Source organism: Polypterus senegalus, chromosome 6 (genome assembly GCF_016835505.1).
Source record: "Polypterus senegalus isolate Bchr_013 chromosome 6, ASM1683550v1, whole genome shotgun sequence".
Classification (NCBI taxonomy): domain Eukaryota; kingdom Metazoa; phylum Chordata; class Cladistia; order Polypteriformes; family Polypteridae; genus Polypterus; species Polypterus senegalus.
The window spans coordinates 136,382,850-136,408,817 of record NC_053159.1 but is presented as its reverse complement, the minus strand read 5'-3'; the positions used below and the strand labels follow the sequence as shown (position 1 = coordinate 136,408,817).

Sequence of the window (25,968 nt, the reverse complement as noted above, 5' to 3'; positions counted from 1 at the left end):
ATCGGAACTTACTTTTATTCTATGTTAGTGTTCTCTGCTTTTAATTCTTACTTTGTCTTTTTTCTTTTTCTTCATCGGGTAAAGCACTTTGAGCTACATTATTTGTTTGAAAATGTGCTATATAAATAAATGTTGTTGTTGTTGTTAATATTTGCATGATCATGGGATATGTAGGTGGATTTTATTGCAGTATTAAATGTGGCAACCTGATATTATGCACATAAAACATGGAAAAAAGCTTGTGAAGAAAATAGACTGAACAGAGTAAACATGGAGACTAACTGTATTGCTTTTTACTAATTCACTGACTACTGGCTACTTTCTCCTATTTTAAAATTTGAGAGTAATGTTATGTTTGGCAGCATTTCTGAGGAATTACTTTATGCACTGCAACAAAGCCAACAGTAAACAACTTTATCCAAATACTATACAATTACACTTTTGTTGTTTACATTTTTTAGATAGTTTTGTGTTTAGATATATTCTGCATTGCAGTTGCTGGTTCAGTCCCAACCACAGACTTAACCGTGTGACCCAATATTCCTGTTCTGTACATAAATAAGCGGACTGTGGATACAATGAATTGCTTATAAACATTAATGTATCGAGTTTTCAATTTCCTTACTCCAGAGTACTGCTATCCTAGCAGTACCAACTACAACACAAGAAGCAATTTTGAATTTGGTGTAGTCCTTCTTAGGGTTCACCCACCCAAAAATATATTTACTCATACTGGGCCAATTTAGAGTTGGACACTAGGAAACTGGAGAACAGTGGAATCTCGGGTCACAAACGTTTCAGACCACATACAAATTGGGTTACGACCAAAAAGTTTGCCAAACTTTTGCATCTGTTCACAACCACACACTCGGGTGACAAACAAGCCAGTTTCCCTTCCGGTTCGTATGCGCAGATTATTTCCACACGTGTTCAGTCTCTCCCTGTGCAGCGAGTGAGCGAGCGAGCGAGAGAGAGAGAGAGCGAGAGAGAGAGAGAGCATGAGCGAGCAAGAGAGAGAGAGAGAGAGAGAGAGAGGGCTGGCCACATAAGGCCGAGAAGGCAGTTAAAGAATGCACCAGGCTTGTTTTTAAACAGACGAATTCCAGCGTTGTATTTAATGAAGACTTTTTTCTATTGGATTTTAACCTCCACTTCACTTCTGTTTACAGCGATTGGTTCGTAGCGTGCATTGTTGCAATGTTACTTTTCTTGGCTGTTTATTGAATTAAAGATTTTTCAAATGTTCATGTTTTTCCCTGTGCTTAAAACTCATTTAAAAAACAAAAAAAAACTGTTTACAGCGAGCGGTTCCTAAGGCTATAGCGTGAATTCTTGCAATGTTACTTTTATCTGTTCAAGGTTTTCTCAGTGTTATTCAATGTTTTTACATTTAGTTTACTATTACACTGTGTATTCTATGGTATAATTAACTATTTTTGTGCTTAAAAAAATCTTTCAAATAAATATAATTTACATACAATTAATACATTCCAGACCGTACAAACTGTATTTACATACAATCCTATGGGGAAAATCACTTCGGGTCACGACCAAATCAGGTTACGACCAGAGTTTTGGAACGAATTACGATCGTGACCCGAGGTTCACTGTACTCGCAAAAAACCTATTCAGAGAGTAGGAGAATTCAGCGCACAGTGCCAAACAACAACAGCTGCCCTAACAATAAATATGCACCCATCCATCTATTAACTGAACCAGCTTAAGCCCATGTTAAGATTGTGGGGTGCGTGTGTGTAAACCAGAAATGAGACCTTAAAATAGGCTCCTTCTTATTTTTAAGACATAAAACAAATAAGATATATACAAAATTACAAGAAACACATGATAAAATCACAGTAAAAAAAAAAAAATTCAGTCATATTAAAAGTATACATTCAAAAATGTATTTGAACATCATATTTAATTCTAGCAATGAACCAAATACTTCACATTTGTTTGAATTAAGTCAACATTTTTAGGTATAATGAACCTACTAGACTAAAGTTAACTCCATACCACAAAAAAGAACTACACTAAAAACAAGGCTCCAACATTTATGAAAAAGTGTTTGTTAGTAAATCGTATAAGTGAAACAAAAGAAAGACACAATTACAAAAGCACAGAAAACAAATACCTTTTTTTAGTTCAGAATGGGGCTACACAGGTGAACCACTGGTATTGGTAAAAGCCTCAATGGCTGGGCATTACAAGTAACTATCAAATATGGCACTGAATGTTAATAAGTACTGACTGGCATCCTGTGGCACATCCAACAGCACATTGTACAACTGCTCCTTCATGGAGACAATAGTCTATTAAGACTGTACATCGGACTGTAGCTAGCAATATCTCACACATGCCCTGTTCAAGTGTAAGGGAAAAGGCTGGCCAGATTAATGACTGTCACTCTCTGACAACGGCAGCTGGGTGTAGTCAAGCCCTCTCCTATTAGAAAATGGATAACAATTTTAGGAAAAGAAAGACTGTACAATAGTATTGCTGTGAGATTAAATGGCCTCTCACAAACAGTATAGAAGTTGGCACATGATACACAGTCCCTCCTGGACAACAGTGAGATCCTTGTACAACTAACTGCACCAGCAGTCATAGAATTCTCCAGGATGTGTTCTGATGATTGGCTACTTCTCCTCTAGTAGATGACCAATGAATCAGCCATGATTAGACTCTATTTACTATTGAAAACATTATCAATGTTGAGCTTTGGCAGCAGTGTTAAGTGTGATCTGCTTGGTTATTGCTGTTGTATGGTACGTCTGACATAATCAGTGCATCAGAAAGGCAAACCTAATTATTTGTACTCAAGAACAGGATGAAATGACAAGTTAAAGCATATACTTAATAAGTAGGTACAAATGCATAGGAAAATCTTTTGACTACATTAAACAAGTAAATAGATAGGAAGAATAAATAATGAAGAGCTCTATATAAAATAGTGATTGATTCAGAAGATACATTACTTGCAGTATTACAATGCAGTGCAATGGAGTACAAAATCAATATTTATTATGTGATTAATGATTATAAACATGTAGTACACCAGATTTGTTATTTGTACCCATTGTGGCTTATCCCTGACTTTAACCTAAGCAGACCATCTGGACCTCTGCCATGGAGTACAAATGCAAAGATCTTCTTTAGCCAGGCTAAAGAGCATCGCTGCTGTGATTTTGCCATCCTTACATTCCGACAGCTTTGCACATTGCATGCTGTTATAGTATTATATATCTTATTCACACCTCAAAACCATGCTTCATTTAACCCTGCTTAAATCCACTGCCTACCGGCAGCCAATCTATCTAATCAATCTATCATCCTGCATCCCTTTCATAAAGGTCTCTTTTTTAAAACAGCTTTTATATTTAATATTTTCCTAATTTTTTTTGCAGATAGAGTACATATGAAATGAAAGTTGTGATAATGCTGAAACTGGGTAAACATAATATCTTTCCATATAACACAACCTTTTAACTTAACATAAAGCAGTGCGGAAGATGTAGTAATTATTGTTGAAATTAATTGACACAAATTACTTGCATCTTCTGGTGCATGTTAGATACTTTAATAACATGGTTAACTCATGTACAGTCTCTATATGAAAAACAGTACGCTCTTTTTAATTTGAAACAAGAGCTGCGTAGAGTTTAAATGTTAAAAAAAAAAATAAAACATCAGAAACAATCTTTGGAATATCCATGGTGCCTCTAATAAGTTGCTTAACAACTTCCAAAAATACACTCTTTCAGTCCATTAGGAAAATCCCACTGACTAGTGTTTTCAAACAAAAGGACTTTAAATGCATAATCAGATTTCGGATGAGCACAGTATATGAGTAGCAGGCTTATGTCCTGTGAGTAACTGCAATGATAACAAATAACAGCAGGCCTGTGTTATGGGATACCTTGCAGGGAGAACTGCATTTCTGGTAAGTTTTGTTTGTGAACACGCACCCCCTCTTTACTACTGGATCTCTGGTCTCTTTCATTATAGGACAGCAGTCAGATCACCTGACAGTAAATCCATAGGCACCATCAGCTGAAAGCACGGAACAGAATAGTAAAGTGTCAGTGCAAAAATACTGAAAAGGAAGAATAAATGTGGCTGGTTCAGCTGTAGTCTATTCAGTCTTGTAAGACACATTCTATAATGGCAGAGTATCAATGATAATTTTGTGATTGTCCACTCATCTATCCTTTGTCCTTTACTGATGTGGATATGTGGAGAACAAATGTTATATAGAGGCAAGTAAAACACCTATATCCAGATCAATGGATGTTACTCATTTTTGAAGTACAAAAAGAGGTTTGTATTAACTGGTATTCAGCATATAGTGAGGTCAAGAAAGCAAAGGTGTTACTGCAATAAGCAAGTTGGGGATTCATTTTGCTTACTCTACCTTGAGTTGTCTCCTAAGTTCACAGAGAGAATACCTTTATTTTTTTTTTTTTTTATGAACGACTCACGACTATAAAACTGTCCAATTACATGCCTCTCCACATATTGTAGACACAATTATATAAATATAACCCTTTAGCAGCAGCCAGATATTGAAGAAAGGAATTGTATGCAAAACAGAAAAGTTATGCACAGTGTGGCCCAAGATAAGACTGATCATACTTTGTCACTATAAGACTTTATGTTCAGAGAAATTAGTAAAATATCAAGTGTAGCACCTACCACAACAGAACAAATATTTTTACTACTTTAAAATGCTTATCCATTTGCTTTTACACAACTTGTGAGTTACAAAGACACACCATACATGTTCTTGATGAAGTTAACAACTAGAGATGGCAGAAGAAAATAGAAAACACATAAAACCACTACAGTACGAACAGGGTATCAATACTCTGTACAAGGCCCCCTTATTAAACTATCACTACCTTGGAAATGGTTTAAATTGTCTCAGTAAAATAATCTATTCTGTAAATAATTGAAAAACAGAAGCCAAACCCTTTTACATGCTGGCTGTCTTAACCTACGAGTACAAGAAGTCAAAGGGCAATTTACATTTACAAGCCTTAGCTTAACAGTAAAACAACAAAACTGCTAAGCTAAGAAATGTTTTTCTTTAAAATTGGCAACAGTGACATTTGTTAATGTCCCGATTTCTTTATAAAAGGGCATATTAGTTGTTATTTTCCCAGCAGCACTAGGGTGTTGTTCTGTGTTAGCCATTATGAATGTAGAGAAAAGCCAAGCAAAATGACACCTTTTATTGGCTAACTAAAAAGATTACAATATGCAGGCTTTCGAGGCAACTCAGGCCCCTTCTTCAGGCAAGATGTAATTATTATCCCTTAATTTTAAAAGGATTTTTTGAAGGGCTTATGCTTCCACATATATATGCACACACAAAAACAATGTATTTCACACATATATCAGTTAGCTACTGAGCATTAATTAAAATAGTGTCAAAATACTGAGATAATTACAAAGAGTCCTGCGATGTTAATTTCTACCAAAAAATGTAATTGTATTCATAATGAAAGGCACCATATCATGTAATAAACATTGCTTAAACAAACAAAAAAAAGTACAACTTAAAGTTATTGAAATTTTCAGAAACATGTAGAAATTTAGTAGATTATATTCTCTGAATAAAAAAAAATGTGCCGTTAATTACCATGTAAAGTCAGAAAAAAGTCTTAGGTAAAGTAAGCTCTATTTCAGGGTGTTGACAAACATTTACTTCCTGAGGCAGAAGCACAAAATGAACAAGAATACTTGCATCAAATACTTGAAATATTAAAATGTGTGCATCAACTTAAATGTTTAAATATTTATAACTACAATAGAAATTTGTCATTTTTCTCCCTCTGTTAGAAGTTCATAGTAAAGGATTAAAAATAACATCATATTTGTAATCATTGACCTTGAAATTGTCTAAAATGATACCCCACTTGCTTATGCTTGAAATTACATTTTTAACCTTCTGGGGACAGCCCTTAGAGGACTAGAACCACCACTAAAGAATTATATTTTAAAAATATGATCATATTCATGATGAGCAACGTCAAAATAACATAAAACAACACTCCACATGCCTGTATTACCGATTCCCATTTTCTCAAGGTTTTGTGAAAAGGAGAGCTTTGAACGTTTGTATTGCATTAGGATTAGGGGATAAACCCCTTGGGGTCAGGTGGCATACATTGTGCTTTTCTTGTCTGGAGGTTCAAAAAAAAAATCAACATAAGTCAAATGAAATTATTATAAAATGACAAATATAAAAATTAACAAACTTACATATGGTAATGGAAGATCTAATATTGAATAAACGGTTAATGTTTCAAATTATACACACTCTAACCTGTATTATCTCTGTATTAATTTCAGTGGGCTAAAAAAAATGAAAATAGAATATTCACTCTAAACATCTTGGAAGAATGTACCATTATAAATTAACAAAAAATTCTAAACTCTTTGAAAATGTATCACAGCAGTTTTAACTAATGACATTGTGCAAAACCGTGACAGACCCTCTCAAAACAGTATGTAATATACTATAAAAAAGCAATTAGTGGTTAATAAAAAATTAAATCCTACAAAGACCGAGTGTGCAAGAACAGTAAACACATTGCTCAATTCAGAATCTTTATCAGGAATGAGCACAAACTCAAACACGAGACATGAACTGCACTATCTATGATCATATCTATAACTACAAAACAAAGACAGGTTACCCTGGTCACATATGAGTTTCCATTGTTTACCAATACCTAAGCAAACTGGCTTAGATAAAGACTAAGTCAGGGGGTATTCAGTTGCACTGAACTTTTACCTTAAGATACTGTAGTACTAGTGTTGTACCGTGTTAGCCATTATGAATGTAGTGAACCAATAAAAGATGTCATTTTGCTTGACTTCGAACTGAAAAGATTACAATATGCAAGCTTTCAAGGCAACTCAGGCCCCTTCTTCAGGCAAGATGTAATCTTAAGATATTGTAATCACAGCTCAAACACAATGCAAGATGCCTATTAGTTCTACAACATAGTGCATACAAACATCACTGACAGTAAATGTTATTTGCTCCAGACCCCCATTGCATGTTCAACCACACCTTTTATCCACCCCATTACTGTCCTAGACTTGATGCTCCTTTTATATATCGCACTTCTCAAAAGCAAGATAACTAACTTCACTGAAGCTCCAAGACTTTACTGCATAAGCTCCAAAAGATGCAAGTGCCAAAAAATGTGTATATGTCTTCCTATGGAAACCAACAATAATACTAAAAAATAAATACTAACCAGTCATTGCTGTTATACTGTACTTCCAAAAATCCTGTGCTTTGTGTTTTTCCAGTAACAGTTTGATATGTGGAAATTTAAGTAATATACTGTAAACTAACACCTGGCTTCATTAAAACATTAAACATTTGTGCACTGGAGGGGCTCTGTGTGTCATGAGATTTCACTCACACACAGGGATAAGTCCATCAATGCATTAGGTCCCTCATCTAAGAGTATTTTTCAATTTCATGAACTTTCCTTATGCATATTCATATAAATTCTGGGTCTAGATATAGACATGTAATTGGCACATTAGATCCGTACATTATTTATTTCTCAACACAAAGGTGTCATACCAGTTCGCAAAATATGCTCTCAACTGCAGGTTAAAAAATCCAGACTCGTACTTTCTGAGATAGACTCCTTGCACAATTCAAATATCCTATTTGCATTGATGGAATTTTTCTTTAGCAAATGAAAAAATGAAGTACAGTAGTAAGTGAATCAAAAATACAAATCATTCCTACAATTCAAAGCAATTCAAACAATACAGGGGAAGAATTTGTCCAGAAACTACTTAGGCTAGTTGAATAACTGGCAAGATCCGACAGGGATCAGACTCACTGGCAAAATGTTTAAAGGAAACAAAATGGCTAAATTTAGAAGAACGCAAGTTCAACAAGAGGGCTATGTAGTTTAAGATCATTTGAGCCATTATTGTATGTTAATAACGGAGATATAAAAATTAACTACAGAAAAATACATTTAAACTGCTTATTGCACTGCATTGCACCCTAACCCACAGAAAAAAAAATATTTTCAAAAAAGAAAAACTGATATACTTCTAATATGCCAATAAATATTATTTAAAATACTTATATTAGCTCACACCTCCTAAGACATTACTTTGATTAATAATGTAATAATAATAATAAAGTCAGATAAAGTAACTTACTACTTTATCATATTGCAAAACAAAAAATGAATGAATTTGTATAAAATGAACAACTTATACAAAATAGCCTATTGTTTTCTGCCTATATGTTGTATAATTACATTGACATATACAGACATGGTACCCTTACAGCTCACTGACAAAGTGTTGTATTCCTCCTGAAAAGTGATTAAATGAAAAGCAGTTGTCCCATGTATACCTGCATGCCTTTGATATTTCATTGAGTAAAGCAAAGAAAGTGTAGAAAGAGATGCAGTATTACTTATTCTACAAAAGATATTCTAAAATAGCCTGGACACATTTGCTGGTACCTAGAAAAGCTCATACATAACTGGATCAGAGCGATTTTTCAAACTAGCTTTGTTTGATTAGTATCATACAAGTTTTCAATGGTACAATCAGTCATTCAACTTATTAAATGAGGAAAAGTAGTCACTCTGCTTTTTGGTATCGTCCTGTGTCCCCAACTGAACATGAAACAAAGAAAGCAAAGGAGAGAGTTGCCCGAGTAGATCAGAAAGAAACTTGTAGACAAGCTTGTTAAAGGAAAAGGCTATAAGATTATCTCCAAGTAGTTCGATGTTCCTGTGACAACAGTTACAAATATCATTAAGAAGTTTAAGGTCCATGGGACTATAGCCAACCTCCCTAGACATGGCTGGAAGAGGAGAATTGATCCCAGAAATGAGTGATAATGGAAAACGAAAAGCCAAGGACAACTTCCAAAGAGATACAAGCTGAACTCCAAGGTCAACGTCCATCGGTGATTGATTGTACCATCTGTCGCTTTTTTAGTGATAGTGGACTCAATGGAAGAATATCCAGCAGGACATACTAATGTTGAAAGAAATGCATGAAAAAACCCAGACTGGAATTTGCTAAAGAAGACACAATGCTTCCGGGAGAATATCCTTTTGGACAAATGAGACAAAACTGGAGTTTTTTGGCAAGTCATGTCAGCTCCATGCCCACATACACATAAAAACAAAGCTTTTAAAGAGAGGAACACATATCTACTGTAAAAATGGAGGAAGTTATGTTATGTTTTGGGGCTATTTTGCTCCGTTTGGCATGGCGTGCCTCTAGTCTGTGCAGGAAATAACGAAATCTCAAGACATTCTGGAGTGAAATATAATGCTAAGGGTCAGAAAGCTCTGTCTCAGTCGCAGGTCATGGATCTTTTAACAGAATAATAGCACACAGCTAAAAGCTTCCAAAAACAGCTAAGAATGAAACATGGGACTATTGTGAATTGGCCTTTCTATGAGCCATGATCTGAATCCTATTGAACATCTATACAAAGAACTGAAACAGTCTGGAGAAGACACCCTTCAAACCTGACACAGCTGGAGCAGAGTGGGCCAGACTTCCTGTTGACAGGCCCAGAAGTCACAATGAGAGCTACAGGAAATCGTTTCTTTGCAGTGATTACCTCTAAAGGTTGTACAGCAAAATATTAGGTTAAGTTTCCTATCATTTTTACCCATGACATTTTCATTTGTGTTATTATTTAAAACATTCTGTTGAATCAAAAATCTAAAGCAAAGTCTGATTTTTGTTAAATATAGAATAAACAATGATGGGTGCCAAGGACATTTGCCAGTTTCAAGTTATTTCTGAGACAATTGTATATTCTTCTTTTTTTGTGGAGGTACCAATACATTTGTCCATATCTGTGCATGTGCTGTCACAGGCACCTACAGACACCACTTAGGTGCTAAACAATTTTGTTGCATCCAATGCTTGATTTTCTTTTAGAGCTTAATAGCATGGGAATAAAAGACACCTAACACAATGCAAAGTAAATCAAATATAAAGGTAAGTGGTCTTTAAAATACTGTAACTGCCTAAAATGGTAATTAGTGTAACGCTGATCACATTTCATATTGTTAGGCAAGTTTAGCAATTACTCGGGTGTTTGAACCAAGAATGTAGTGTATTTTCAATATGTAATAACGGTTACACGATTTTCAAATTGAGCAACTCATTCAAGCATCACCGCATTATTAAAAAGAAGAGTTTTGTGAACAAATGGGGTGTAGAGAATTGGAAAAGTATACAAATTGAGAGTTAAATGTATTATCCCCAAAACCACTACATTAATGGCAAGTCTGTGTACTTTCTAACAAAACTAGAAATTAATGGATGCATTCCACATAAATACTGCAAGTGCAAGCAAGCTCCACAAAGCAGATCATGTTCACTTTGGTATCCTTCCAAATCCTAAAGATGTGCCTCTTAATTGGTTTCTCTCATATGACCCGGTGTGGATAAGCATTTTGTCTACAAATGGCTCCTGTTTTGAGTTCATTAACCCAAAAAAACGCTCTGGGTACCCTTGATCTTGTAATGAAAAAAGTTGAAGGCTTGTGGAGCTCAATAAAACAAGTTTAGAAGGCAGCAAGATCGTGACAAATGCTAATATTTTTTGTAAATGTGCTTTTGAATTTTAATTTAACTTTGCAAAAAAAACAGAAATGTCCATATCTGTGTGGTGTTAATGTAGGCTGGGATAATCAACTCTCATTTTTTCAAAATAAAATGTTACAAGATGAAAAGATCCGTACTTGGTTTTGTTTATACTGCCCTTTTCCTAATTGTTTTATCTTTGTAAGAGAATAAAAAAGAGAAATAAAAAAAAAAATGTACATACTCACATTTAATATTGCTAACTGATCAAAAACAGGCAAACCATATATTAGAGATTAGGCAAACTGTATACGGTTCTTCTTCCATCAGAAGAACACAAAAATTGTAATTAAGCCATATACACAAAAAAGACAAAATGCATCCCAGCTTCTAAGACTGAATTCTGTAATGAACAACATAAATAAAATTGCTCCTTTTTTTGTTCAATCAACCAATCAATTTCAAGTGCGTAAGAAAGCACATTTTTGGTTATATATGTTGTAATACACAGTACCTTGCAAAATGTCATTACTTGGCTGTATGCACTGCGGCTCAGTCCTGCACCAAGAAATTTCATTTTACAATTCAAGGGCGAGTTGAAAGCATATTCACTACAAATGCCGAGACAAAAACTAGACACCACTCAATTCTTCCTTTCACTGTATACATTGACAAACACAATTTAAGTCCACAAAGCACAAAAATGTATTAACTTGAAAATGGTGAAAATATTGGTAGCCTAATTACTTTAATTTATGAAAAGGAAGTTTTTCTTCATGTTCAATAAGTAAATTACTGCACTTATCTGTATTTGAGGTTCACTTGTAGTAACAGGCTGATCAGAGCAAATGACAAACATCAGAAGTGCTCAAAATCTTAATGACCACACAATGTATTTTTAAATGATGCAACAAGATCCTTTTTACCGTAAGATTTTTAGAGCTCCTTCTATATTTAAAACAGGTTTACTTTCAGAGGATTTGAATTAAAAAGTCACAAAAAATAAATTTTTTCACTTTTTAAAAATTAGCAAATTTAAAGGACTTCAGTGAATTTGTGCCTGAAGCACAACGCTCCTTTACATCTCATACATTAAATGTTGGGATTTTCTCCAAATTCCTTACATTTTTACACCATAACCAAACAGTACTAGCTATCCATGGACAGTAAGGAGCACATGTAAGCATGCATTTGAACCTACTCAAACCATTCTAAATTTACAGTAATCAGTTATCCTGACTGCATGTCATCAGACCTAGAGAGAAGACCTCAGAAGAAATCCAGGCCAACAGAGGAATAATAAAAAACGATGCCGTTGCTGACCTGGATTTCTTCCGAAAATCTCTCTCATTTGTTTTGTCGTCATGTATAAAAATTCTTCACTGAAAATGCAGTGTTCGAGCATAATATCTTAATGAAAGTACTTGCACCATCTATTCCCCAAGCCAACTTTCATAGTTTATACGTTCACAAGAAGCATTACAAAATACACTTAAGTAAAATTCAAAGCAGCAAGTTAAAAAGTGCAGTATGAAAACTGAAATCATCAATTATTTAGAAAATATAAATAAATATAAACTACAGATTAAAATAAGAAAATATTTTGTATACAAAGTACATACCCACACACCATATTATATTATACACACACAGACTGTATATATATATATATATATATATATATATATATGTATATAAAGTATATCAGGTCGAAGAGCATGCAATGATACAGTGTGTTGCCGCACCCATCACGCAACGAAACAGCTCGGGATCTTGGTTAGCAATCTCCCAGACAGACACGTGGTCCAGTCCCACCCTCTGGAAATAACCATCTATCTGCCGCTGGCAGGTGTTACATGGGCATCCCCTTGGCCTGATCCAGCCACTTGGATCTTCCACAATGAGGATCCAGCGAGCCGGATCACCCTAGGGGAATCGTGTCACATGGCCGTAGTGCCGTAACCGATGCTCCCTCACAATGCAGGTAATGTGCCTCATTTGGGACATTATGAGTAACCCGCGCAATCAACACAAATTCAAACCAGCCATACCCAAGTATTCTCCAAAGAGACACTGTACCAAAGGAGTCCAGTCTTCATCTCAGGTCACTGGATGGCATCCATGTCTTGCAACCATATAGTAAGACAGGAAGCACCAGGACTCTAAAGACTTAGAACTTTGACCTTTTGCATAGATATCAAGAGAACCATATACCCCTTTCCAGTAACTTTATGACCCCACCATGGTCTCCCAATCCGTCTCCTGACTTCAGAGGAAGACTCACCAGAGACATGAATGTCACTGCCGAGGTAAGTAAACCTCTCGACAAGGTTGACACTCTCTCTGCAGACACACACTGCTGATGGCTGTATCTAAGAGGTCATTAAAGGCCAGGATCTTGTTTTGTTTTGTTTTTTTATCCAGGCCACTCACAAACCAGACACTCGGACTCCTCGCTCAGTTTCTCTATCAGAGCCTCCATTGACTCTGCTAAGATTGTCAGCAAAGTCAAAATCAGTGAATCTTTCTTCACAACAACAACAACATTTATTTATATAGCACATTTTCATACAAAAAAGTGTAGCTCAAAGTGCTTTACAAAATGAAGAATAGAAAAATAGAAGACACAATAAAAAATAAAAATAAGTCAACATTAATTAACATAAAATAAGTAAGGTCCGATGGCCAGGGAGAACAGAAAAAACAAAACAAACAAAAAAAAAACTCCAGACGGCTGGAGAAAAAAAATAAAATCTGTAGGAATTCCAGACCAAGAGACCGCCCAGTCCCCTCTGGGCAATCTACCTAACATAAATCAAAACAGCCATCAGATGCTCCACAGCTGCTAGACCCAACAACCTTGACCAACACCCAGTCCATGCAAGCATTGAATAGAGTGGGAGCAAGAAAATAATCCTTACAAACCCCAGAAGCAACTGGGAAAAACACAGGTTCTAACTTCACTCTGCACAGCACTCACAGTACCAGTATACAGGCTGGCCATGATATCGAACAACCTTGAGGGAATCATGCAAAGTCTCAGGAAGTCTCAAAGGGCAGCTCGATCAACTGAGTCGAACGCTCTATGAAAATCGACAAAGGCTGCAAAGAAACTCTGCATATTCATGTTTGCACTCCAGGAGAACCCTCAGTGCCAGGATGCGGTCAATGGTAAACTTCTTATGTATAAGACCAGACTGCTCCGGTCACTGGTAGGTGAGCAAGTGATCACGAATCCTATTAAGGATGACCCTAGCAAAGACCTTGCTTGGCACAGAGAGCAGTGTTATCCTCCTGTACTTACCACAATCCAGGCGATCACCCTTCCCTTTCCAGACAGGGCAAAAAGGCTAGTTTTCCAGTCAGTTGGGATGATGCTCATCTCCCAAATGGAAGCAAAAACTGCTTGCAATGCCAGGAGGACAGCCTTACCACCAGCCTGGAGAAGTTCACCCCGAATACCACAGATCCTTGCATCCTTCCCTACCCTCAGCTGGTTTACCACCTGTGCAATCTCAGCGAGATTGGGTGGTTCACAGTTAGGGCTGGGCGATATATCAAAAATTTATCGTTACCGAAATTTATGACTCTCATCGACGTCATTTTGCCCATGTCGGTAAATTCGTATTTTAAAAAAAAAGAAAAGGCATGTGCAGGTTGGCGATTTTCATGTCCCTTTAAGACGCTGTGCTACGTTACAGACTTGACGGGGTGGAGTCACATGACTCTACTACCTGTAACAAGACGAGACACGGGTGAACAAATGGAGGATGATTTAAATGTTGAAGCAGCAGCGACGAAGGTAGAGCTGGTGGAGGAGGAAGAGGAGACGCTTGTTAACAAAAAAAATGCATCATCAATCGTTTGGCAACATTTTGGATTCAACAAGGATGATATTGATCAAAAAATTGTTAAATGTAAACTCTGCAAAAAGACTGTTGCGTCAAGTCAAGGTAACACAACCAACCTCTTCCACCACCTGCAGCACAACCATGTGATTCAATTCGAAGACATAAAAAGCTCAAAGCGAGAAGAGATTAGGAGGACCAGCAAAACGCCTTCCTCCACCAGGCAGCGGTCAATAACCGAAGCATTTGCTAGTACTCAACTATATGAGCGAACTTCAAAAAGATGGCAAGAAATCACAAATGCTATAGGCTACCACATAGCAAAAGACATGGCTCCTATTGCTACAGTGGAACGCAACGGGTTCAGACACTTCATGAAAATAATTGACAAGAGATACGAACTCCCATCACGAAAATATTTTTCAAAACTATCATTCCCAGCATGTACAGCACAGAGAGGAAAAAGGTTGCTGCTGAATTGAGATACGTTAAGCGTTGCAGCCACATCCGATCTCTGGTCCAGCCTCACAATGGAGCCGTATATTAGTCTCACAGTTCATTACATCGACAACAAATGGGAGCTGCGTACCAGAGTGCTCGAGACGGCCTATTTTCCATCTGATCACACGGGGGAGATGGTTGGACAGGGGTTGAGAGCGATGCTGTCTGCATGGGACATCAGTGAAGAGGACCTTGTTGCTATAACAACTGACAACGGCCCAAATATTGTGAAAGCTGTCAAGCTCAATAAATGGACACGGGTGCAATGTTTTGGGCACAGGCTGCACCTGGCAGTCGGTAAGTGTGTACATCTTAATATATTTGGGTGGTGACATCTGGTGTGTTTTAAAGTGACTTTAATTCTGTGTGTCATATTCAAAATTGAAAGTATTAATGTTTGAATAATGTTTATATAGGCATAAAAATACTTAAGACTGCTGAGCAGCAGTGTATCCAGAAAGTTTTACAGAAGACTTATTGTGAGCCAGTGTTGATCATGTTGTGCTGTGAAATGTAGCAAAATACATGATTTTTAAAATGTTTTATTACTGTGCCAACCCTTTTTAATTTTGTAAATATGGTCTGAGAGGTCTTATTTAATTCTTACTTTATTTTGCTTGCTTTATTTGAGAATTAGACCATGAATTGGGGTGATGTTGGGTGTGAAGATTTGGATAGATATGCTACCTCAAGGCCTTAGCAGAGATAGGCCTTTGTCCATGATGGCATTACATTTGCACAATCATTGTTTACTTTGTGAATAGCCAATGTGAAACATATTTATTATTAAACTATTTTGTTTACAAGGGATACACATTTTTTAGAGAGCATGGTTACATATTGTATCCTATACTTTTTATTTTGTTCAGTTAATAAATCTTAACCACTAAAAGTACTTACTACTATTGTCTTCATTTATTTTCAGTGACATTTTACAGTCCTTTAAAGTGGTAATAATATAATTGCAATGAATAGGTCTAGGGGGAATAATATTATCAAAATAACTGGAGGAACTATGCTGCCTGCCACAGCCCCATCAAATGAAAAAAAAAAAGTTTGTTTTTTTGGCACTTGGGGTGGTTATCGTCCATTTATCGTTATCGGGGTTAACTGCTCAATTTATCGTGATATTGATTTTAGGCCATATCGCCCATGTTTATTCACAGTTAATTGGAGAATCGGCCTGAAGAACCGTGGACCCAGAGATATGCAACATCCCAGCTGAAGGATCAGCTTCAAACAGCTGCTCAAAGTAGCCAGCCCAATGAGTCACAACTGCAGTGTCATCCATACCGTATATGTATAATCATAAATGTATATGGGCTGCTTACCATACGTCAATTAAAAATGCTCTACAACTGAGAGGAACATTGTTAATTATATAAGGTGACTTCTCGTTAGGTCATCATGGAATACCTCATAACTAGGTCAGCATGAAGATAGACCAAAAACTCACTTTGCAAACCTTGATAGCCTTATGCACCCATCAGAAGTGTTGGCATATGCAAGAACAAGAAATGGATTAGACAAAAAGAAATTAGAGTAAAATACAACAGAAAGGTGGAACATGCAGCTGAGAGACAGAGAATGAAGAAATTAATCCTTCCATTTGTATCTGTAAAATCTTTCACAAGAAACTGTCAAATGTCTACAAAAAAAAGAATCACTTCCTTCCAGACAAACCAAACAAAGCACAAGGATTTATTATTGATTTGTACTTGTGGTTCCAAGATTAGGATAGACGCCAACCTTTTACATTATTTCTGTTTATTGGTGCTACTGTAAATAGACACTAGTAACGTATGTTTGCCTGTTAAATCACATGCCTTTATAAATATTTTGTCTTCCAAATTTGGAAAAAAACAGTTTAAAAACTATTCTTTTTGTCTTTTACATGCCTGCTGAATCTCTCACTGGTTCCCAGTCGCTTCATAAAGTCTACCCTGCTAAAGGAAGACAAAGCTGCTGTTAAATCTAAAAAATAACTGGTGTGTAAATAAAGACTAAACGTTTCACATCTCTTTAAAAAAAACAAACAAAAAAAAAAACATGAAATATGTAAGTGAGATTTCAAAAATGATCTCATTGTTCAAACAGGAAATACATCTCATAGGTTTGCGTCCTTTATAACAGACAGCAATAAGGAATAAGCAGTTCCAAATATTAAGTTGGGCGGCACGGTGGTGCAGTGGTAGCGCTGCTGCCTCGCAGTTAGGGGACCCGGGTTCGCTTCCCGTTCTCCCTGCGTGGAGTTTGCATGTTCTCCCCGTGTCTGCGTGGGTTTCCTCCGGGCGCTCCGGTTTCCTCCCACAGTCCAAAGACATGCAGGTTAGGTGGATTGGCGATTCTAAATTGGTCCTAGTGTGTGCTTGGTGTGTGGGTGTGTTTGTGTGTCCTGTGGTGGGTTGGCACCCTGCCCGGGATTGGTTCCTGCCTTGTGCCCTGTGTTGGCTGGGATTGGCTCCAGCAGACCCCCGTGACCCTGTGTTTGGATTCAGCGGGTTAGAAAATGGATGGATGGATGGATGGAAATATTAAGTTCCAGGTGTTTTTTCATTGCCTTTTGTGTGCATATTCAGCTGTCTCTCCCTCTCTCGTTCTACCATATATAAATTTAAAACAACCTTCTTTGTTTATTTAAGCATTATGTAACATTATTTCTTAAAATGAGCATGTGCGGGCCTACCTGGATAAGTTCTGTTTTAAACTTGTTAGGTACTTTAGAGGATTGCTTACATTAGCTCCATTACACTTCATTGCCTTTTAATCTAAAATATAGATTTCATGTTTCCATATAAAATTTGCTGCTCTAAAACTTAAGCTTCAATAGGAATAAACGATGTATGATACACCAGTTTATCAGTGTTTTCATTAACAATATGTACAAAGCAACCACACAGTTCTACAGCAAAAAACGGAAGAATCATAGACCATACATACAAAAAAAAGACCTCAGTATAAAATGTATTTTCTGTATCTCCATATTCAATAAAGGACAGCTGGGCCCTGTCCTGGAAACATCAAATTCTAAGCAGTAACCAACTCCAAAATTACATAAATAAAACCACACCTATAAGCATTTATCAATATAAATGTTACAATTTAAATAACAATTATGCAAATAAATCAACCTTTACTTAGCTCCTTAACTCATTATTTAGATCTGTTATGCTTTCTTTATATAGTAAAAAAAACTAATTAAAAATTGTCATTAATTATATATTCAAATTATTTAAGTTTCTCACTGTGTATCAAAGTGATACCACCATTATAAGTAAACTGCAACTTAATTTAAAATATAAATCTTCATACACAAAAAACAATAGAAAATTGCTTACATACAGTAGTACATTTGTTCAGTTTCACAACATACTTGCATAATAAAATAAATTTACTACATACAGTGGGATGCAAAAGTTTGGGCAACCTTGTTAATAGTCATTATTTTCCTGTATAAATCGTTGGTTGTTACGATAAAAAATGTCAGTTAAATATATCATATAGGAGACACACACAGTGATATTTGAGAAGTGAAATGAAGTTTATTGGATTTACAGAAAGTGTGCAATAATTGTTCAAACAAAATCAGGCAGGTGCATAAATTTGGGCACCGTTGTCATTTTATTGATTCCAAAACTTTTAGAACTAATTATTGGAACTCAAATTGGCTTGGTAAGCTCAGTGACCCCTGACCTACATACACAGGTGAATCCTATAATGAGAAAGAGTATTTAAGGGGGTCAATTGTAAGTTTCCCTCCTCCTTTAATTTTCTCTGAAGAGTAGCAACATGGGGGTCACAAAACAACTCTCAAATGACCTGAAGACAAAGATTGTTCACCATCATGGTTTAGGGAAGGATACAGAAAGCTGTCCCAGAGATTTAAGCTGTCTGTTTCCACAGTTAGGAACATATTGAGGAAATGGAAGACCACAGGCTCAGTTCAAGTTAAGGCTCAAAGTGGCAGACCAAGAAAGATTTCGGATAGACAGAAGCGCGAATGGTGAGAACAGTCAGAGTCAACCCACAGACCAGCACCAAAGACCTACAACATCATCTTGCAGCAGATGGAGTCACTGTGCATCGTTCAACCATTCGGCACACTTTACACAAGGAGATGCTGTTTGCGAGAGTGATGCAGAGGAAGCCTTTTCTCCGCCCACAGCACAAACAGAGCCGCTTGAGGTATGCTCAAGCACATTTGGACAAGCCAGCTTCATTTTGGAATAAGGTGCTGTGGACTGATGAAACTAAAATTGAGTTATTTGGGCATAACAAGGGGTGTTATGCATGGAGGAAAAAGAACACAGCATTCCAAGAAAAACACCTGCTACCTACAGTAAAATATGGTGGTGGTTCCATCATGCTGGGGGGCTGTGTGGCCAGTGCAGGGACTGGGAATCTTGTCAAAGTTGAGGGACGCATGGATTCCACTCAGTATCAGCAGATTCTGGAGACCAATGTCCAGGAATCAGTGACAAAGCTGAAGCTGCGCCGGGGCTGGATCTTTCAACAAGACAACGACCAAACACTGCTCAAAATCCACTAAGGCATTCATGCAGAGGAACAAGTACAACGTTCTGGAATGGCCATCTCAGTCCCCAGACCTGAATATAGTTGAAAATCTGTGGTGTGAGTTAAAGAGAGCTGTCCATGCTCGGAAGCCATCAAACCTGAATGAACTAGAGATGTTTTGTAAAGAGGAATGGTCCAAAATACCTTCAACCACAATCCAGACTCTCATTGGAACCTACAGGAAGCGTTTAGAGGCTGTAATTTCTGCAAAAGGCGGATCTACTAAATATTGATTTCATTTCTTTTTTGTGGTGCCCAAATTTATGCACCTGCCTGATTTTGTTTGAACAATTATTGCACACTTTCTGTAAATCCAATAAACTTCATTTCACTTCTCAAATATCACTGTGTGTGTCTCCTATAGGATATATTTAACTGACATTTTTTATCGTAACAACCAACGATTTATACAGGAAAATAATGACTAATAACAAGGTTGCCCAAACTTTTGCATCCCACTGTAGGTCAAAAGCATAGGATTTAAATGGTAGAATAGTAGACATTACAAATAAGTAAATCATAATATAACGGATTCCAAATTAGCCTGTCCTGATCTACATTGTACCCTCCTGCACGTTCATACGGATATGCTGTAAGGACCCAGCTATGGCGGGTGTGTCTGGGTGGCATGTGCCTAACAGCAGATCACAACATACTTTTGTTGTTTCTTTTGACACTGATTTATATCTATTACAACTATTTATAGCCCATGCAACAGACACAAATGTAATTATGCGTGTGCAATGTCAGTCTCAAGGGCCTAAGAGGAGCTAAGCCTTACAGCATGACACCCATGATATGTTAGCCAAGTATGGTGACCATATTTTGTAAGTCATTTTTCATTTTATATTTTATTTCAAAACATGCACCAGATCTCAAAATGCCAGCAAAGTCAAAAATGGGCATAGCAATAAAAGAACAGTCGACTGTGCTGTGTAACAAATGGACAGAGCCATGCAACATACAAAAGCATTCACAGGTCATAACTGACAGATATAAACAGCCATCGCCTGAAAGGTTTTGAAATTATTCAACAACATTTTGAATTTTAATACTTGCAGTTCAACATGATCCATGAAATCTGCAGGACAAAGATATGTGCAGCTATTTGTAACTAATATCAGAAGTACTTGGTCAAATTTCATACTTTTTTCAAAAAATAAAAAGAAAAAAAAAAAGTTAGAGGTGGTGGTGGAGTGAGAGATTGGTTCTAGTACAGGGGCCCTTGTGGGTGGATGGATGCATCCACCCTTACTTTACTTTATTAATCCCAAGGGGAAATTCACATACTCCAGAACCTGCCTTCCTCACCAGTTTGTCCAGGCGTGAGATGTCCCTCATCTTTACGCTGCCTCCCCAGCACACCACCGCGTAGAAGAGGGCACTCGCTACAACCGTCTGGTAGAACATCTGCAGCATCTTATTGCAGATGTTGAAGGATGCCAGCCTTCTAAGTATCGTTGGCTCTGACCTTTCTTACACAGAGCATCAGTACTAGCAGTCCAGTCCAATTTGTCATCTAGCTGTGCTCCCAAGTATTTATAGGTCTGCACCCTCTGCACACAGTCTCCTCTGATGATCACGGGGTCCATGAATATATATACACACACACATCATTGAATGAAAATTGGGGAAACCGTTCCAGCATTATTGACCGATAAGAATAACTTAAAAAATGAGCTGATGGGAAATGAAGCTCTAAGCTTCTTCATTAGTACCTAAAAGAAACCTGAGCTACAGTCAGTCGAGCTGGCATTGCACGGATTACCCAAAATGAATAGTACAGTTAAAGTGAACTCATGCCCATTTATAATTATGAAACAAACCATGATTGGCGACACAGTCACTAATCAAAAAACAGAGAAAAAGGACTTTTAAAAAGTAAACAAATTTCAATCTCATTTTAAAGTATCAGCCATCAGGGAGTTTGTGAAACAGTCGCAGTGCTAATCTTAATTAATGGACTTACATTTTTCTCAAACAATGTTTTTTAAGCAAAAAAAAAAAAAAAAAAGGCCAAGCTAAAGCTACTGATGTATAATGTGTGACTTATCATTTCTATTTATGTCAAAATACAGTGATTTTTGTATCTCCAAAGGAAATTTCTTTAACAGTTTTTAAATACATATGTATTTAAACATTATTTTATAAACGTATCCGTATGAACGTTATATTCCAAATCGTAACCTTAGATCCTCAAATGAGTGTCTCCTTAGAATTCCAAAAGCTAAACTTAAAAGAAGTGGTGAGGCGGCCTTCTGCTGTTATGCACCTAAAATCTGGAATAGCCTGCCAATAGGAATTCGCCAGGCAAATACAGTAGAGCAGTTTAAAACACTGCTGAAAACACATTACTTTAACATGGCCTTCTCATAACTTCACTTTATTTTTTATTATTATTCACAGTGGCTCCAAAATCCGTACTGTCCCCGACTCTCTCTTCTGTTTCTTTTTCCGGTTTTCCGGCCTGCGCCACCACCACCTACTCAAAGCATCCTGATGCACCAACATTGATGGACTAAAAGTCAGAAGTCTACATGACCATCATCATCAGGTCCTTCCATGAAAACCCTAAATACAAAGAGGACTGTTTGACTTATGTTAGGTAGATTGCCCAGAGGGGACTGGGCGGTCTCGTGGTCTGGAACCCCTACAGATTTTATTTTTTCTCCAGCCTTTGGAGTTTTTTGTTTTTCTGTCCACCCTGGCCATCGGACCTTACTTATTCTATGTTAATTAATGTTGACTTATGTTTATTTTTTATTGTGTCTTCTATTTTTCTATTCATTTTGTAAAGCACTTTGACCTACATGTTTTGTATGAATATGTGCTATATAAATAAATGTTGATTGATTGATTGATTGATGTAAACTAGTATTAACTGAGACAAATTATGCCAGAAGAAGATTATTTAGTTCAGTGGTGCATATATAGACTGATTATAAATGTGTCTATTTTATATGATAATAATCCTGTTTTGAAAGACGAAATATAGAGAAAAACATTTTTGTCATTCGCTATTTGTTTACACTGCAAAAGCCTGGCTTCTCCATTTTGACCTTAAAGATCCAGAAACATTAAACATAAATGTAGCTGCAGTTACCTGGTGACCTGCAAACACAACTTTAAAGTAGAGCTATCATGTATTGGCTTTTAACATACTACAATATAATTATACAGGTTTCCTCCTTAAGGAAACAATATACACAATAGGTTAAAGACATACTGCACAATCACAGTGACAAAACAAATTGATAAAACAAAGACAGTGAATACTATACAGAGCACAACAAAAACATCGTCTCTTTTGGAAATGACTTTCAATAAAAAGCTAAACAGTGACATATAAAACATTACAACCCCTCACTATACAGAAGCCTTCTCCTCTTTTGCTATAAAAATTAAAGAAACTCCTAATGTACCACTAAACCCAAAAATATATTCAGACATGAAAACAACAAAAGTCAATTTCTTCCCAATTATATCATATTGGGAATATACAAAAAATATCAGAAACCAAAACATTTTATAAAAACATCAGTTGCCTAATTTGAGACTCACTGCCTTGTAGATGGTCAACGTTAAGTCAAAACTATGTCAATCCAAAATAACAAACTCTGAGATGTCTCAAAAGGAATTTCACATTTTAAACTACAGTACATCTTTTCAGATTATCCAAAATTCAAGATATTCCAAAATAGGTTCTTTCACAAGCTAACTTACATTTTTGAGATATAACATGCATTTCATTATATCTCAAAATCAATCGCTAATCCATTTTAGAATATCTCAAAATTATATTGTGTAAAATTTCCCATTCCAATAGGACTACCCTTCTACTTTAAGATATCTCAAAATGGGTAATACGTTATTCCAGGATATCTGGAAATACACGTGTGAAACCTAAAAATGACGATCAAACATCTGAAAAAAATTTAGTCTTTTTAAATACAATAAAATTTGACACATCATAAAATACATCTTGCAAAATTTCAAATAGAGCAGAAACACCTTGCTAATATATCAGCAAGTGAAATAAATATGAAATATCCAAAAAATAACTGAACTACAATTTGAAATTATTATAACATTTAGATTATATTTCAAGATATATCTGAATGATGTGGATGTTATTACAATGTATCTTAAATTTTTTTCCAGATACATTTAAACAGCTCCATGTGCAATACATCTCAAGATATCTTAAAATGACAGGAGGTCCTATTGAAGGAATGGGAAAGTTTTTGCAGAAGGTGATTTCTACACATCTTGAACTGCATTTCAGATACCTCAAAATGAACATAATATAGGTATTTTAAGATCCCTCAAAACATTTCAGAGACTTTAACATACATTTTGATTATGTGAAAGTGTCCGGGATGTCATATTAAAAGATACTGAAAATGCATGTACAGCGTGTGTATGCACATTATACTATTATATAAAATGAATTTATATATATATATATATATATATATATACACACACACAGATAGATATCCTAATTTTAAGTATTCAATGCATTTAAAATGTATTCTAAGATCTCTGAATGTCATACAAAACCTCTTGTTGTAGTTGGAACGTGTGCCACCGAGGTGCACTATACAGAACAAAAAAGCTTCTGTAAAAAGTGCCAAGACTAGAGTTCCTTCTCTTCTGCACATTTCCTCAGTCCACAATGACACCATTCAGACAATCACAGTTTTAGAATTCCCAAGTGGAACAAATGCATTTTAATGATATTGATGCTTTTTATAAAAATGGGCAATCAGCATTTTCACAACCTTTGCAATTATAAAAAATGAACAGTCGATATTTAAAAATCGTTAAATTAATAAATGTATGCTTTCTGCAGTATTTTATGGCCTGTTATATGTAGGAACTCTTAAGTATTCACAGCAAATATATAAATGAAAATTATTAAAAGAAAAATTAAACTAGCATTTGTCTTCCCATATATATATATATATATATATATATATATATATATATATATATATATATATTAATTTCTAGCATACCTGCAAATTTACAACACAATTAGCTTCGTTCAAATTGAACATCTATTTTAAATAGGGGAAATGTGAAAATGATACATTTACTACATATTTTATACCCTGCCAATCATGCAGAATTTCTGCATGTTACGCCTCAAAATGTCAGGAGGGTCCTCGTTATTTTCCAAGTACTAAGACCTGTCTTGAAATGTGGTGAATATTCAAAAAGAGAGGGCACGCAGTGTGTTGTCATACCGCATCCTTGCGTCTTTACCATGTGACATGTTTAACGTGGGAAAAATGTTTCATCATAGCCAAGCATCACATTCAAAGTACTTTTTATCATCAGTTTGTAAACTCCTGAAGGCAACCCGACGTCTGTTCACACTTTATAACACCGGTAACTGTGAGATACCTACCCAAGCAGGGAGGTCCAGATCTTTGATTCCTTCGATAATGACTTGCTTTTCATTCTCTAAAAATTCCAGTGCCCTCGCTAAACGGGACTTTTTCCACTTTCTATTCCGCCTCCACCAAGTCCATACCATCAAACCAAAGAGCAGCCAGGATATGCTAAGCCCCAAGTAGCCGATCAGGTAGACGGGGAACAGGTAAAGGAAAGCTCTCCCAAAGTAACCCAGCAACTCCAGGAGCACCTGGTTGACAGTAGAGGGCGCGTCCACTGGCTCCTCGGAGGATATCGTAGTCGGAGTGTCGCAGAAATTCACGCCTGTCTTGCGACTTATCTTCTTGGTTTCACTGCTCGATGACATGTTTGCTTTTCTTTATCCTCCAAACTACTGCAGAAGAAAGCAGCTAACTAATTAGCCTCTCTACGCCTTCTGTCTAAATTAAATTAAAAGTAAAATTCGACAGAGTTCTACGCCTCATGCTTTCCGGCTGCTCAAGTCAGCCAGGCGGTGTGGAATGAATTCATCTTATTATATCTTCAGTTCGGCGTCTTGCCATGCCGTCTACTGTTGCCGTGTTTACTTCGCCTTCTGATCGCTCACCTTAAACGATTACTGAACAAGCCGCACTTTCAGGTTTGGCCGTCCTTTCTCCGTTTCCCCACCCTTCTTCGAATTGTGCGCAAAAGCGCGGTGCCGTGATGGAGCCGACAGAATGTGTGTGTCGGGGCCGCGCTCAGCAAAACGAGCACTAGCCGTGGCGCGAGCGCCGGGCGGAAATCTGTAGAATGCCGCCTAGTCATCTTCTGCGGTGAGCAGCACCGGGGGAGGAAGGGCATGGCAGCTGGAACAGCCGCTCAGGTAGCGCGCACCTGACAACTCCACTACAGAAAGAAAAAAGTCGTTCACAGTTAAGAAAGAGGTCGACACAAAATACCAGTCTTATGAGATTATCTGTTAAAATCTAAAACTTGGGCGCTGCTGCCTCGCAGTTAGGAGACCCGGGTTCGCTTCCCG

At 36.7% G+C, this 25,968-nt stretch overlaps 1 protein-coding gene across 1 annotated transcript in view; it reads right to left on the bottom strand.

The window, feature by feature from the left end:
- The window catches only part of esyt3 (extended synaptotagmin-like protein 3), a 142,247-nt gene extending 116,515 nt beyond the window's left edge, over window positions 1-25,732 (bottom strand). Inside the window, exon 1 of the mRNA XM_039757289.1 lies at window positions 24,961-25,732. Coding sequence (XP_039613223.1) covers window positions 24,961-25,314 — 354 coding nt within the window. The 5' untranslated portion in view covers window positions 25,315-25,732. The remainder of the gene's footprint in view (window positions 1-24,960) is intronic.
- Between the last annotated feature and the right edge of the window lie 236 nt (window positions 25,733-25,968).